The following is a 17,023-nucleotide window of genomic DNA, read 5'->3' on the forward strand; positions in this document are numbered from 1 at the left end:
TATTTTAATATGCCAGCAAATATATAGAGAATAGTCTATCTCTATATCTGTATACAGTAGGCTTGCTCAAGAGTTTCTTATTCTTTGGGATGTTTGATTAAAAAGCTTGAAGGCCAACCATTTGCCTTAGAAAATTCTTAATATTGTGTTAGTATAAAAATATAAATGTGATGTAATCTCACATTAGTATAAGGTCTAATGACTCTTAGACTTTGTAAACTTATTACTGACTATTACCCCAAGTAATTTACTACTAAATATGTAAAGTAAGATTTAAAATCATTGGGGTTTCGTGTTAGTCAGGGTTCCTTGGTTTTAAGCAGTAGAAACTAACTTTGAACAACTTAGGCAAGTATACTGAAAACAACACTAGCTGGCTCACAAAATCAAGAGAAAAGCTGGGCCATCTGGCCTCCCAAGAGCAGAGCTATGGCAGCCCTAAAACTCAGGATTAAAGTCACGAGGACTAACTCTTAGGGCCCTGCTATTGGTTGACTCAGCTCTAGTTAACCTTCCCTCCCCAAACGTCTCCACTCAAGATTCACATTTCCAAGAAAAAAAATCTGATGGTATACCTTGGGTCACATGCCACACCACTAAAAATCTTTTATAAGCTCCGGTCCATGTGTGTTTCCTATGGATTGTGCAGGGACGGTCCTTTCCATCCATGTCTATAAATTCCCACACTAAGACATGAATACTTGCTGAAAAATGCCAATTCTAGTGATGTAGTTTTTTCTTCATATCCAGAAAGAGAAAAAAGTGTTGGGTTATTAATCTAAAGTGTCACTTTCCTGCTAGGAACAAAACTTGATTTTTATGTGGTTGTGGCTTTTTCCCCCCTTTACATTTCCATTAAATGACATTTGAATTCTTAAACTATCTTTTAGAAATTGAAAGAAAAATATTCACCAAGGGTCAAATATAATTACAATTATTTAATATAAATAATCGGAGACCCTTAATAAATTTTAGAAAATTTAGAACCAATTTTAAATTAAATTTGCTTTTAAAATTCATTTACTTTTTCTATTTATGTAAATAAAATCCAAGTTTAACTACTCTGCATAGGAAAAGACTAGATAAAATGTTTAGATTTAAACTTAATTTTTCTGAAACGTAAAATGCCTGGAGTAGAGGTAGAGGATGTATTTGGGAGAAAAGTCATATTAAGTGCTGATTTGATTCCCCTTCTTCAGATAGCCTGTATGAAAATATTTAAGGAAAAGTGTTCAAGAACAGATTAGATTATCTCTTTTAAATTAGCAAAATGATTTAGTGAGGACTTTTGCTATCAAATAATAAACTTTTTTAAAGGCAAAATTCAAAGGCCATAGATTAAAATTCTGTTTAGTACAGGATTTATGAATAGATGGAGTAGGTCATTAAGGGATGCAGTTAACGTGCAACCAAAACACACTCCCCACCGCTCTGTCCAAGTATATTTCTACCATTGAAATTCCCATTCAGCCAAATCTAGTCTTTGAATTTCATGGTAAAAGTCAAATGCCATCTTGGAGGAATCAAAAAATTTTTAGTGCCTTTTCTCTACTTGGTTTATAAAATAAGCAGCCAGAGCCTAAAACTAATTTGACAACTAGGAGGTAGTTTTCAAATCAGGGAAATCAGAAAGTGAAAGCCCATGATTTGGGTATAACCTATTAAGTCCAGAGCAGGTCAAGGACAGGAACACTGTACACTCAGAGGTAACCAGACCCCCTTGCATGAGGAGCAGGAATGTGAAAACAAGGAGATCTTACTCCCAATTCTGTTGAGTATCAGTTATGATTATGTCTGACCAGGTAGATTTAACAGAATGACATGACTGAAATATTTGATTATACCTCTTCATTGTAGCCCTTCAGTTTGTAATCTCTATTACTTCTATTAATGGTGCTGAGGTAGAGTAGAGGTAGAGGATAAAGGTAGAAGGACTGTAGTCCTTCGGTTTGTAATCTCTATTAATTCTATTAATGGTGTTGGTTTACATAGATGTAGTTAATTTGAAACTGACTTCCAGTCAGATCAGATTCATCTAAGGTTGATTGATGGAAAATAATTTTATGCCTATACACGGGTTGCCTGTTATGTGTATAACTCCATATAAAAACATTCCCAAATTTACCAGAAATTGTTATGGGTAGGGGAAGGGGGAAGGAGGGTGGGAAGCACACCATTTAAATAACAATTACATGCCAAAATATGTAATACAGACAAATAGTTTAAAATGTAGAAGATCCAAAGAAATAGAAATTAGTATGACTGGGAGCAGAATGAAAGTCAGCATGGGAGAACTAAGACCTGAAATGGGGCTTTAGGGATGGGTAGGATTTGGATATAAGCAATAAAAAATAGGAGGACCGTTCTGTATTTTGGTTATGCAGAAATTCATCTAGGACCATTTAAGGTGAAGTTCAAGTCCAGTAGAAGCTTTGAGGAAATAGAATTTTAATGTTGGTTTATAAGAAAATATTTACAGCAATTGGAATTTCTTTACATGAGTAATTAATGCAAGAAGTCTTACCTCTTTCTTCCAGGTGTGTCTGCACAGCTCACCAACACCCGGCACCATCGGAACACATCCGTAGGAACACCATTTTGGATGGCTCCTGAGGTTGGATAGAAGTTTTTGGGGGCTCTTGTTTTGTTTTGGTTTGGTTTTTTTGTCTTAGCAATTAGAAATTCTTTTTTCTTTTATTGGTTATGAATATTCATGGGGTACAAAGCTGATTGTCACCACTCGTGCCCAAGATGTGATGACCAGATCCACACTGGCAGCATGCCCATTGTACAAATTGTGATTATAACCCATGTCCCCCACCCAATTATCACTGATCTCCCTCCCCATCCCACTTTCCCCCACTCTACTTTGTATCCCTAGATATGCTCTCTCCCTCTGCAAGTCCAACACACCACTGTGGTCTTTCCTTCCTTCCTTCTTTCTCTCTTAGCTCCCACTTTTGAGTGAATACATATGATATTTATCTCTCTGTGCTTTGCTTATTTCACTCAACGTAAGTTTCTCCAACCTCATCCATGTCACTGTGAATGGCAGAATTTCATTCTTTTTTATGGCAGAGTAGTATTCCATGGTGTATATATACCACATTTCCTTATCCAATCATCCATCAATGGAAATTTAGGTTGGTTCCATGTCTTAGCTATTGTGAGCAGAGCTGTGATGAACATGGGAGTGCAGGTATCCCTTTGACATGATGATTTCCATTCATTTAGGTATATACCCAGAAGTGGGCTTGCTGGGTCATACAGAAGATCTATCTGTAGTTGTTGGAGAAACCTCCATACTGTTTTCCGTAGTGGTTCTACTAATTTACAGTCCCACTAACAGTGTAGGAGTGTTCTCTTCTCTTCACACTCTTGCCAGCATTTACTATTCTCTGTCTTTTTGATTATAGCCAGTCTAACTGGGGTCAGGTGATATTTCAATGTGGTTTTAATTTGCATTTCCCTAATGACATGATATTGAGCATTTTTTCATGTACCTGTTGGCTATTTGTATGTCTTCCTTTGAAAAATGTCTATTCAGCTCTTTGCCCATTTTTTAATTGGTTTATTGTTTTTTTTACTGTGTAAATGCTTGAGTTCCTTGTATATTATGGATATTAATCTCTTGTCAGATTCATAGTCAGCAGAAATTTTCTCCCACTCTGTAGGTTGTCATTTTCCTCTGTCGATTGTTTCCCTTGCTCTGCAGAAGCTTTTTAGTTTGATATAGTCCCATTTGTTCATTTTTCTTTTGTTGTCTGTGCTTTCAGGCTTATGTTCATAAAGTCTGTGCCAACACTTCGTTCTGAAGTCTTTCACCTATATTTCCCTTTAGTAATCTTACAGTTTCAGATCCTATACCTAAGTCTTTAATCCATTTTGAGTTGATTTTAGTATATGGTGAGAGATGCATGTCTAGTTTCATTCTTCTGCATATGGATAACCAATTTTTCCAGCACCACTTATTGAAGAGGCAGTCTTTTCCCCAATGTATGTTTTTGTTGCCTTTGCCAAATATCAGATGGCTGTAAGCCTGAGGGGTGATTTCTGGGTTCTCTATTCTGCTACACTGGTCTGAGTGTCTATTTTTATGCCAGTACCATACTGTTTTGGTTACTATAACTTTGTAGTATAATTTGAAGTCAGGTAGTGTTATGCTTCTGGCTTTATTTTTTTTTTACTCAGGATTGCTTTGGCTATTCAGGGTCTTCTGTTATTCCATATGAATGTTGAGATTGTTTTTTCCATTTCTGTGAAGAATGTCATTGTATTTTGATGGGGATTGCATTGAACTATAGATCGCTTTGCTCCTGGAGCTGGTTAATAATTTCAGTAATGTGGGTTTTCAAGATGGCGGCGGCTGCGGCGGCTGGCGCGGAGTAGCTGAGGTGGAAAAGGCGGCCACTGGGCCTCAGGCAGCCGGGAAACTTGTGGACCTTCCTCTCGCCATCTCTTAAGGGAGGACCGCTGCTGCAGGCCGGTCGTGGGGGTGACCGCCACTTTACCCCCGGCAGGAAAGGCTGCCTCATTTACAGGCAACAGCTTTGAAGTGTGGAGCAGGAAAAGAACTGTTTCTTAGCTGCAAAAGCGAGTCTCGAAACAGGGAACACGGTGCCAGTGTGGCTGTGGATGCAGACAGGACCCCGGAGGCCAGGGCCGCGCTGAAGGCGGCCAGCTGCCATATTCAGGATTTGAGGTTTCAGGCTGGCATTAAAGAAGATTCCTGGGAGTGCCCGAGCCGCGCCACGACTGAACAGCCTGAGGCGGCAGCGGCCGAGAACTGGGAAGGCAACAAACCAGAGACAGAGTGAGCGCCCGACCTGGCACAGCACTGTGAGTGACCCCTGGCACAGCTCTGTTCGGGGGGTGGATGCCCACGCGGCTCCTGCTGCACCACTAGGCCACTCACCGCCCTGGTGCTGCCTCCATTTTCCCAGGTGCGGGCAGCTCCGCCCTGCTCGGCCATCACTGAGCCCTCCCACTTGCTTGGCCTGGCGCGGGGCTTTCCGGAGCCTGCGGACCGGCCTCCACTCCCACTCCCTCCGCGGTTCTTTGGTGGGGCTGGTGGCGGGGGGCGTCCCCGGCCAGTGTCGGGAGGGCAAGGAAGTACGGGTGGGCCTACTGTCACTCCACCACACCCTGGACTCCGGCCCCAGGTAAACTCCCTGTTACTGGGAGGCAGATACCATCTCTGCGGCCACCACTTTGGAAAAAAGCCTAACGAATTTCTGGTTCGGAATAGTGTGGTAGGAGAGTTCCCAGGTCCGCTTGAACCTGCTGGAGACCGGGCTGCAGGTGGGCGCTAGACTCGGTTTATACTGGGGGGATACAAAGGTGAACAAGACCCGAGAAAGATCTACATAGTGCTACAAAGGCACCCAGAGAGACCGGTCGTCTGTGCCTAGCAGAAACCTGGTAGACTTCCTGGGCGAGGCGGTGCCGAGCAGGGGGGTCTTGAAGGCCCAGCTGATAGACGAGGGGTGCAGAAGACACGCCCCAGCCCAGCACAGTGCGCACAGAGTGGGAGACCTGCGGCCAGGGAGGCGGAGACTCGACAGAAACCACACACCAGGTGGGGTCGCCACTGCACTATCTAACAGCCTGGGCCAGAGCACACGGAACAGGGAGAAGTCCTGCACAGGAAGTGAAAGCTCAACAGAGATCACACACCCTGTGGTACGTGATCCACCAGCCCAGCAGAGTCCAAGCTGACCAGAAAGGTGGCTCCCCAGAGAAGCCCAAGACCCGAAGCAACCACACACACAAGGCACTAGAGGCCAACTGAGCAGTCACGGAGGGAGCCATACGAAATTGGCAACCACAGCAACATCCTAGTTAGTCATTAGTCTCAAACCGGTGGACTGTGAAACCCCCTGCCACAATGAATAAACACCAAAAAAAAGATACCAGAAATACAAAAAATCAAGAAAGTACACCACCAAAAGTTAATAAATCTCAAACTCTAGATCCTATAGAACAAGAAGCCCTTGAAATAACTGATAAGGAATTTCGAGTGATAATTCTAAGGAAACTGAATGAGATACAAGAAAACTCAGCTAGACATCATGATGAAATGAGGAAAAGTATACAGGATCTGAAAGAGGAAATGTACAAGGAAATCAATGTCCTGAAAAAAAATGTAGCAGAACTTGCTGAACTGAAGAAGTTATTCAATGAAATAAAAAACACAATGGAGAGTTTAACCAGCAGGCTTGTCGAAGTTGAAGAGAGAACCTCTGAACTTGAAGATGGGCTGTTTGAAATAACACAAGCAGACAAAAAGAAAGAAAAAAGAATCAAGGACATTGAAGAAAATCTGAGAGAGATATCAGACAACCATAAGCGATCAAATATCCGAGTCATGGGTATTCCAGAAGGGGAGGAAAATGGAGATTCCATTGAAAACATATTCAACAAAATAGTGGCAGCAAACTTCCCAGGTATAGGAAAAATCACAGATCTTCAGATCCAGGAAGCTCAACGATCTCCAAATGTATTCAACCCAAAAAGACCTTCTCCAAGACATGTCATAGTCAAATTGGGAAAACTCAGAGATAAAGAGAGAATCTTAAAAGCTGCAAGAGAGAAGCGTCAAATCACCTATAAGGGAGCCCCAATCAGGTTAACATCAGACTTTTCATCACAAACCCTAAAAGCTAGAAAGGAATGGGATGGTATTTTCAAAATACTAAAAGACAAAGATTGCCAGCCAAGAATACTCTACCCTGCAAGGCTATCCTTCCGAAATGAGGGGCAAATAGTATATTTCTCAGACAAACAAAAACTGCAGGAGTTCACTACCACACGACCACCCTTACAAGAAATCCTCAAGGGAGTGCTGGGTTTGGTTCCTGAAAAATAACTACCACTGCCATAAAAACCCAAGAAAAATCTAAACCCGCTAGTATAATAAAAATGGCATTCATGAAGAGAAAACAAGCTAACAAAAACACTATCTACAACCTAAGGAACCAACAAACACAGAAAACAAACAGTAAATCAGAAAGCAAGGAACAAAAGACACCCAAGACAACCAAACAACCAATAAAATGCTAGGAATAAATCAACGCCTTTCAATAACAACTCTTAATGTAAAAGGCTTAAATTCCCCAATTAAAAGACACAGACTGGCTGACAGGATCAAAAAGCAGGACCCAACTATATGCTGCCTACAAGAGACCCACTTCACCCATAAAGATTCACATAGACTAAGAGTGAAAGGATGGAATAAGATTTACCATGCACACAGAAAAGAAAAACGAGCTGGAGTAGCTATTCTTATATCTGACAAAATAGACTTTAAACTAAAAACCATAAAAAGAGACAATGAGGGACACTACTTAATGATAAAAGGACTGATCCATCAAGAAGACACAACAATCATAAATATGTACACACCCAATGTTGGAGCAGCCAGATTTATAAAACAAACTCTATTAGACCTAAAGAAGGAAATAGACACTAATACCATAATAGCAGGGGACCTGAACACCCCACTGTCAATATTAGACAGATCATCTAGGCAAAGAATCAGTAGAGAAACACAAGATCTAAACAAGACTCTAGACCAATTGGAATTGGCAGATATCTACAGAACATTCCACCCAACAACCTTAGAATATTCATTTTTCTCATCAGCACATGGATCATTCTCCAGGATAGATCACATATTAGGTCACAAATCAAGTCTCAATAAATTCAAAAAAATTGGAATTATCCCATGTATCTTCTCAGACCACAATGGATTAAAACTAGAAATTAATAACAAACGAACCTCTGGAAACTATACAAACACATGGAAATTAAACAGCATTCTACTTAATGACATATGGGTCCAAGAAGAAATCAAGCAGGAAATCAAAAAATTTATTGAAACTAATGAAAACAATGATACATCGTACCAAAACCTGTGGGATACTGCGAAAGCAGTATTGAGGGGGAAATTTATTGCATTAAATGCTCACTTCAGAAGAATAGAAAGATGGCAAGTGAACAACCTAACACTTCACCTTAAAGAACTAGAAAAACAAGAACAATCCAAACCTAAAGTTAGCAGACCAAAAGAAATCATTAAGATCAGAGCAGAACTGAGTGAAATTGAAAACCAAAAAACAATTCAAAAGATCAATGAATCAAAAAGTTGGTTTTTTGAAAAGATAAATAAAATTGACAAACCATTAGCATGGCTAACAAAAAAAAGAAGAGAGAAGACTCAAATAACAAAAATTAGAAATGAAACAGGCGATATTAAAACTGATTCATCTGAAATACAAGGAATCATTCGAGACTACTATAAACAACTATCCGCCAACAAATTTGAAAATCTGGAGGAAATGGGTAAATTTCTGGACACACACAAGCTCCCAAAACTGAACCGTGAAGATGTAGAAAATTTGAACAGACCAATAACAATAAAGGAGATTGAAGCTGTTATCAGAAGGCTCCCAACAAAGAAAAGCCCAGGACCAGATGGATTCACAGCAGAATTTTACCAAACATTCAAAGAGGAATTGACACCGATTCTTTACAAACTATTCCAAAAGATTGAAACAGACGCAAATCTCCCAAACTCATTCTATGAAGCAAACATCATCCTGATACCAAAACCAGGTAAAGATATAACCAAAAAAGAAAACTACAGGCTGATATCCTTGATGAATATAGATGCAAAAATCCTCACTAAAATACTAGCAAACAGAATACAGCAACACATACGTAAAATTATTCATCACGATCAAGTGGGATTCATCCCAGGGATGCAAGGTTGGTTCAACATACGCAAATCAATAAATGTGATACACCATATTAATAAACTCAAACACAAGGACCATATGATTATATCAATAGATGCTGAAAAAGCATTTGATAAAGTTCAACACTCATTCATGACAAAGACCCTCTATAAGTTAGGTATAGAGGGAAAGTATCTCAACATAATTAAAGCCATATATGCCAAACCCACAGCCAATATCATCCTGAATGGGAAAAAGCTGAAAGCTTTTCCTTTAAGAACAGGAACTAGACAAGGATGCCCACTCTCACCACTCCTATTCAACATAGTGTTGGAAGTACTAGCCAGAGCAATCAGAGAAGAGAAGGAAATAAAGGGCATCCAGATTGGAAAAGATGAAGTCAAACTGTCCCTGTTTGCAGATGACATGATCCTATATATCGAACAGCCTAAAACCTCTACAAAAAAACTGTTGGAATTGATAAATGATTTCAGCACAGTAGCAGGATACAAAATCAACACACAAAAATCAGTAGCATTTCTTTTCTCCAATAGTGAACATGCAGAACGAGAAATCAAGAAAGCCTGCCCACTTACAATAGCCACCAAAAAAATAAAATACTTAGGAATTGAGTTAACCAAGGAGGTGAAAAATCTCTATAATGAGAACTACAAACCACTGCTGAGAGAAATTAGAGAGGATACAAGAAGATGGAAAGATATCCCATGCTCTTGGATTGGAAGAATCAACATAGTGAAAATGTCCATACTACCCAAAGTGATATACAAATTCAATGCAATCCCCATCAAAATTCCAAAGACATTTTTCTCAGAAATGGAAAAAACTATCCAGACATTTATATGGAACAATAAAAGACCACGCATAGCCAAAGCAATGCTGAGCAAAAAAAATAAAGCTGGAGGCATAACACTACCTGACTTTAAGCTATATTACAAAGCTATAATAACCAAAACAGTATGGTACTGGCATAAAAACAGACACACTGATCAATGGAATAGAATAGAGAATCCAGAAATCAACCCACACACTTACTGTCAGCTGATCTTTGACAAAGGCACCAAGCCTATTCAGTGTGGAAGGGACTGCCTCTTCAGCAAATGGTGCTGGGATAACTGGAAATCCATATGCAGGAGAATGAAACTAGATCCATACCTCTTGCCGTATACTAAAATCAACTCAAAATGGATTAAGGATTTAAATATACACCCTGAAACAATAAAACTTCTTAAAGAAAACATAGGAGAAACACTTCAGGAAATAGGACTGGGCACAGACTTCATGAATATGACCCCAAAAGCACGGGCAACCAAAGGAAAAATAAACAAATGGGATTATTTCAAACTAAAAAGCTTCTGCACAGCAAAAGAAACAATTAAAAGAGTTAAAAGACAACCACCAGAGTGGGAGAAAATATTTGCAAAATATATATCTGACAAAGGATTAATATCCAGAATATATAAGGAACTCAAACAACTGTACAAGAAGAAAACAAGCAACCCAATTAAAAAATGGGCAAAAGAGCTAAATAGGCATTTCTCTAAGGAAGATATCCAAATGGCCAACAGACATATGAAAAAATGCTCAACATCACTCAGCATCCGGGAAATGCAAATCAAAACCACATTGAGATACCATCTAACCCCAGTTAGGATGGCTAAAATCCAAAAGACTATGAACGATAAATGCTGGCGAGGCTGCGGAGAAAAAGGAACTCTCATACATTGTTGGTGGGACTGCAAAATGGTGCAGCCTCTATGGAAAATGGTATGGAGGCTCCTCAAACAATTGCAGATAGATCTACCATACGACCCAGCTATCCCACTGCTGGGAATATACCCAGAGGAATGGAAATCATCAAGTCGAAGGTATACCTGTTCCCCAATGTTCATCGCAGCACTCTTTACAATAGCCAAGAGTTGGAACCAGCCCAAATGCCCATCATCAGATGAGTGGATACGGAAAATGTGGTACATCTACACAATGGAATACTACTCAGCTATAAAAACGAATGAAATACTGCCATTTGCAACAACATGGATGGACCTTGAGAGAATTATATTAAGTGAAACAAGTCAGGCACAGAAAGAGAAATACCACATATTCTCACTTATTGGTGGGAGCTAAAAATTAATATATAAATTCACACACACACACACACACACACACACACACACACACACACACACACACACACACACAAAAACCGAGGGGGCGGAAGAAGATATAACAACCACAATTACTTGAAGTTGATACGACAAGCAAACAGAAAGGACATTGTTGGGGGGGTGGGGGGGAGGGAGAAGGGAGGGAAGTTTTGGTGATGGGGAGCAATAATCAGCCACAATGTATATCGACAAAATAAAATTTTAAAAAAAAACAAAATAATTTCAGTAATGCTGCAGGATATAAAATCAATGCTCCCAAATCAGTTGTATTTATATTCTCCAATAAAGAGCTAACAGAGAAATCAATAAAGTAAGCCCATTTTCAACAATCAAGAAAAAAAAAAAAAACTTGTAATCAGTTTAACCAAGGAGGTGAAATATCTCTACAATGAGAACTACAAACCACTACAGAAAGAAATTAAAGAAAACTCAAAAATATGGAAAAGACATTCCATGCTGTTGGATTGGAAGGATCAACATTGTGAAAATGTCTATACTAACCAAAGTGATCTACAGATTCAATGGATAGTGTTTTGAGGGAGACAAATATTTGATCCTTTCTGACTTTCCTTTTTATGTGTACTCTATCTCCATAAATATTTTGGAATATACTAGAAGAAAATGTCGGTTTTGTTATTTAATGTGAGATGTTTTCATGTGTAAGGAGGAACATGGGAGGTGCTCAATAAATGAATACATGAATAAATGAAAGATTGAGTGAGTGAATCAGATGAGATAAAGAGAAACTATTTACAGCTTTAATTTTTTATAAAATTTACTTTTAGTTGTTTAGCATGTATCTATATTAATGATATTTACATTCTATTTCATTTTTTATTGGAAATTAATTGATTATACATATTTGTGGGGTAGAGTTACTGGGCAAAGACTTTACATCCTGTTTTTAAATGACAATAGAAATATGATGAGAACCCTTACCCTTTGGTAGATCAGATTCAGGCGCATTATCCTCTATGACAACTTTGCATATTGAGTCACTCTGCCTGGAGGTTATGTTCAGATTTAGTAGATTCTTTTCACTATTACTTTTGGGAAGTTCTAGATAAACTGCTAAAATAGTTGAGGGGAAAAGTTTTTGAGAGTAACATCTTCTCCCCATAGTCACTATTAATGCCTTTAATCTTTTAAATTATGTTTGTCAATAAAGAACACTTAGTTTTGAAAACTCTCTCTGCAGCCATTTGGAAAAGCTCTGCTATTTATCTACAATTTTCTAGGGAATGAAAGAAGGAGAACTAATTCAAATACTAAATTAATATTGCAAAACCTTATAATTAAATTTGTTTGAGGATTATATCCTCGTGCACTGTTTCTATTTGAATACTAATTCAATTATTACTTGCAAAAAAAAGCTAAAATGTAAACTTAAAATATGGACAGAGGATACATTGTTATAGGAAACTTTTTAAAAAGTTCAATGGTTTATAAAAAATTTTTAACAGGGAGTACATCTTAGAATAAAAGTAGGAAGTATATTCATATAAGCAAAACCAAAATTGAATAAGAATCTCAAATGTGAGTTTCTTTAGAGTTTGTTTTCGTGTATTGCTAGTATTTTTAAAACTTACAAAAAATTTACAAAAATGAGAAGTTGATAATAGTGTGGTTGTAATACCAATCATTGCATTTTGTTTGCCTATATTAATAATATAATAATGAACATGTCATATAATTATATTATTATATAATTTATACTTTAGCTTCATGTTTTTTATATGTTAATTTATAGTAACAAAGCCATTGCTATATTTGTTTACTATTTAGTAAAAACACTCATTAATATGCAATTACTAGACATTTTTCAAGTCATTATTTATTATTAATAAACCTATGGTAGCACAAATAAGGCTTGAAAGTTCTTTCCTACTTAAACTGATGGATATTATAGAAAAGAAAAAAAGGCTCACTGCAGTTTTTTCAAGCTGTCATATAAATGTATTTTCAAGCATGTTATATTCATTTCTCTGTAATAAGTACTTTCTAGTCTTGAAGAACATATTCTGAATAACAAACTTTCTAGTTAATCAAGATATCCCATATATACCACCTCTGTGTTATTAATGACAAATTTCTAAGAATTAGAAAACAATAAGATAAACTAATATATTCACCATAAAGGCATGGATGTATTTCAGTTTTTTTAGGGCCTCAAAGGCCAGCTTGTTCAAATGTATAATCAGTTGAAAGTGAAATTCATTCTCATCAAAGGTAGTGATTGTTAGTTACCTAACACCAGTCTTCCCACACTGGAGTACATGTGTACCAAGATGAAGGTGTCAAGGGAAGAAATAGTGACTTGGTAGGTGACTATACAATTTATCATACAAATCAGGACACCTTGGAGAGTGAAAGAGGGGTGGTGTTTAGAAAGATTCTGGGACAAAAGGCATAAGCCAAAAATGTACCAGGCAAACTGGGACATAAATTCATCTGAGACTACTGGGAGATAGATATTCCTGGACCACATGTGTGAAGCTATAAAATAATACATTATCCTGAAGCAACAATTTTACCAAAAAAAAAAAAAAATGGTGGGACAAAAACATTATTTTTATGCCAAGGCAGACAACAGAATGAAAAAAGTACATATTATGTATTTTTACATTTTAAACAGTTCTATAGTGATATAATTTAGATACCATACAATTCATTCATTTAACGTGTACATTATTATGATATTTAGTGTATATTCACAGGGTTGTGCAACCATCACCACAGCGAATTTTAGAACATTTTTATTCCCCCAAAAGAAACCCTGTACTCCTTAATAGTCACTTCCCATCTCCTCCCAAACTCCCCTGCCCTAAGCAACCTTAATCTATTTTCTGTATCAATGGATTTGCCTATTCTGGACATTTCACATAAATGGAATCATGCAATATGTGGCCCTTGAACTGGCTTCTTTAACTGAGTGTAATGTTTTCGAGGTTTATCATGTTGTAACATATATCAATAGTCAACTCCTTTTCATGACTGAATAATAATCCATTATATATATATATACCACATTAGCTTATCCATTCATCAGTTCATGGACATTTGGGTTGTTTCTACTTTGGGGCTATTATGAATAATACTACTATTTGAATAATACTAATATTTGCTGCATGAATTTTTAATGTGAAAAACTGTAAGTAAAAAAATGGCCTGGAGTATTATTCTGCTTCTTCCAAGACTCTTATGGTTGTTCCTAGTACTTCAGGCTGTGCTCTGATTTCGGCTTTTCACTCTCCTGTGATATTAAAAATATTTTGGTAGGGAAGTTTGAGAAGCACTGTTTAAGATGATGTTCCCAACATACTGACTCTAATTTGGGAAACTCTATTTTCTCTCTCTCTGTCTCTTTATCTCTCTTTCTCTCTATATACATGTATATACACATATATAGATTGTAGCTATATTTATGTATGTATTTATTATTGGCATTCAGGTGCTTAGAAATAGATTGGTTCATGGCTGTTTTGTGTATTTGCCCATGAACTTGCCACACAACTCAAAACCAGAATGTTACCAATAGAACACATTTGCTTCTATCTCTTCTATTCCATCTTCTTGCCTCTTCTCTAGCATAGCTGTTGTCTGACATGCTGTTTATCATTGCCTTCCTTTTATTTTTTAATCATGCTGGTATGTTGATTCTTAAACTGTTTCCTGTCATTGTTATTAGTGTCTGGTATGAATAAAGATTTGTTTAAGAAAGAGTCACTCTTCCTGGATGACACGTGTGTAAATATCACCAACTAAACTCCAGTGTGCCAACACAGGGCTTTTTATAATGTATTGTCTAATAGTAAGTGGAGTCAGAAAGATGAAATATTGTTCCAGATAAGACCTTAGACTTCTTTCACTTTACACACCATTTTACATTTCACTTACATACTGTATTTTATTATTGTTAAATGATACAATTCTAATCTTCCATCATCCCCAAATTATTTTTTTTTTTTTTTGTGGGTTGTCATTCACAAAACATAAAATTTTTAAATATAAAAAATAGTTCTTAAAATGTAAAGTTGAATTTCCTTTTTGTGATCACTGATGCTAACAATTTTCATGGTCAATTTGTATTTGTGTTTACACATTTAGAAATAAATTGGGAAGTAATTAATGTAAAAATGTTTCTAACTTTTCTTTTATTAATGGTTTAAACCTTTTTGTATGTCTTCAAATTTGTCTCATTCCTCCCTTGGATACCCTTGCCTTCTAGCTGCCAGTAAAGGTCAAGGCCATCTAACTGAACGGCCCTTAAGCTAATTTTTCTTTACTTCCTTTGCTTTTAATTCTTAAAAAATGTATTCTCTGTCTTTGCCCAGGTAAATGTCTCCATTCCCTCATCAAATGTTTATTGAATGACTACCACTGCACAGTCTTTGGCTGTGCCTTTGATCCCATCCCTTTCCATTTGGGACATTGTTTCTTTCCTCTTTTTGTTTCACGTTTTCAAAAATATTATTCCTTTTCATAGGCTTCTTCCCTGTTCTCAGAATAGAAATACTACTACTAATAATAATTTGGCCTTTTATTCTTTCCTAAGTTTCCACCTCTATCTGTACTTGTAGCTATCAAACTTCACCAGTTTAAATGCTGACACTTTGTTCTAAACATTTTGCTGCATGTTTGTTAAAGTCACAAACTTTACCTTCTTTTTCATTTTTTTAAAATTTATTTATTTTTGATTGTACATATTTATGGGGTACAGAGTTGACTCGGTATTTGTACAGTATGTGATGATCAAAACAATAGTATTAGCGTGTTCATCATTACAAATTGTAATTGCTTTTTGTGTCCCTCACCGAATTACTCCCTAACCCTGTATCCCTCTCCATCTCCCCCTTTCTCACCTCTAGTAACTATAGGTTTGTTCTCTCCTGAAAATACAACATTTCATTGGGGTCTGTCTTTCTTAGCTCTGAATTATGAGTGAGAACGTGGTATTTCTCTCTCTGTGCCTGGTTTATTTAGCTTATTTTCTTCAAGTTCATCCATGTTGCTACAAATGGCAGAATTTCATTCTTTTTTTATTGCTGAGTAGTATAAATACCATTTATATTATATTCCATTGTATATATATACCACATTTTCTTTATCCAGTTGTCTGTTGATGGACATTTAGGTTGGTTCCATATATCTTGGCTATTGTAAGTAAAGCTGCAATAAACATGGGAGTGCAAGTATCCCTTCAACATGATGATTTCCATTCCTTTGGATACATACCCAGTAATGGGATTGCTGGATCTGTAGTTGTTTGAGAAACCTCCATACTGTTTCCCATAATGGCTGCACTCATTTACAGTCCCTTCAACAGAGTTCTCTTTTCTCCACATCCTCGCCAGCATTTGTTTTTCTCAGTCTTCTTGATAATAGCCTGTTTACCTGGAGTGAGATGATATCTCAGTGTGGTTTTGATTTGCATCTCCCTGATGATTAGTGATGTTGAGCATTTTTTCATGTACCTGTTGGCCATTTGTATGTCTTCCTTTGAAAAAAATGTCTGTTCAGCTCTTTTGCCCATTTTTTAATTGGATTATTTGGGTCTTTTTACCGTGAAGTTGACAAACTTTGCCTTTCTTGTTGTTGTTTTCTACTAGGTGATTGCCTGTGAACAGCAACTAGATACCACTTATGATGCCAGATGTGACACTTGGTCCCTGGGCATCACAGCCATTGAGCTGGGTGATGGCGATCCTCCGCTAGCTGATCTACATCCCATGAGAGCACTCTTCAAAATACCAAGGTCAGGCAACTAACAGTGGGTCCAGTATCTGCAGCCCATTTTTCTTCCTCCAGCCATTGAGTGCTCATCATGGAAATACTCTGATATATTCCCACAAATTGGGAGCATAGTGGCCTGGAATATTATTCTGCTCCTCCCAAGACACTATTTACTCAGTAGTTGCATTTCACTGGTCTAAGTAAAGGAGCTTTCTCTTGATAATCAATGTATCTTTCTTTCTTTTGTTCAGATTGGCTCTCAGAATATAGCAGTTCTTCCCACTCTGTACCCACTCCCCAGTGAGTCAGTGAAGCACCCCTGCCTATAGTCAGTGCAACAGTGATTTGCTTTGGTTCACCTACTAA

General features: G+C 37.5%; 1 protein-coding gene across 1 annotated transcript in view; it reads left to right on the forward strand.

Annotated features, from left to right (window-relative positions):
- MYO3A (myosin IIIA) overlaps nt 1-16,692 on the forward strand; it is a 69,721-nt gene extending 53,029 nt beyond the window's left edge. Inside the window, exons 5-6 of the mRNA XM_063100293.1 lie at nt 2,538-2,614; nt 16,534-16,692. Coding sequence (XP_062956363.1) covers nt 2,538-2,614; nt 16,534-16,692 — 236 coding nt within the window. The remainder of the gene's footprint in view (nt 1-2,537; nt 2,615-16,533) is intronic.
- Nucleotides 16,693-17,023: the final 331 nt, after the last annotated feature.

Source organism: Cynocephalus volans, chromosome 6 (assembly GCF_027409185.1).
Source record: "Cynocephalus volans isolate mCynVol1 chromosome 6, mCynVol1.pri, whole genome shotgun sequence".
Classification (NCBI taxonomy): Eukaryota; Metazoa; Chordata; class Mammalia; order Dermoptera; family Cynocephalidae; genus Cynocephalus; species Cynocephalus volans.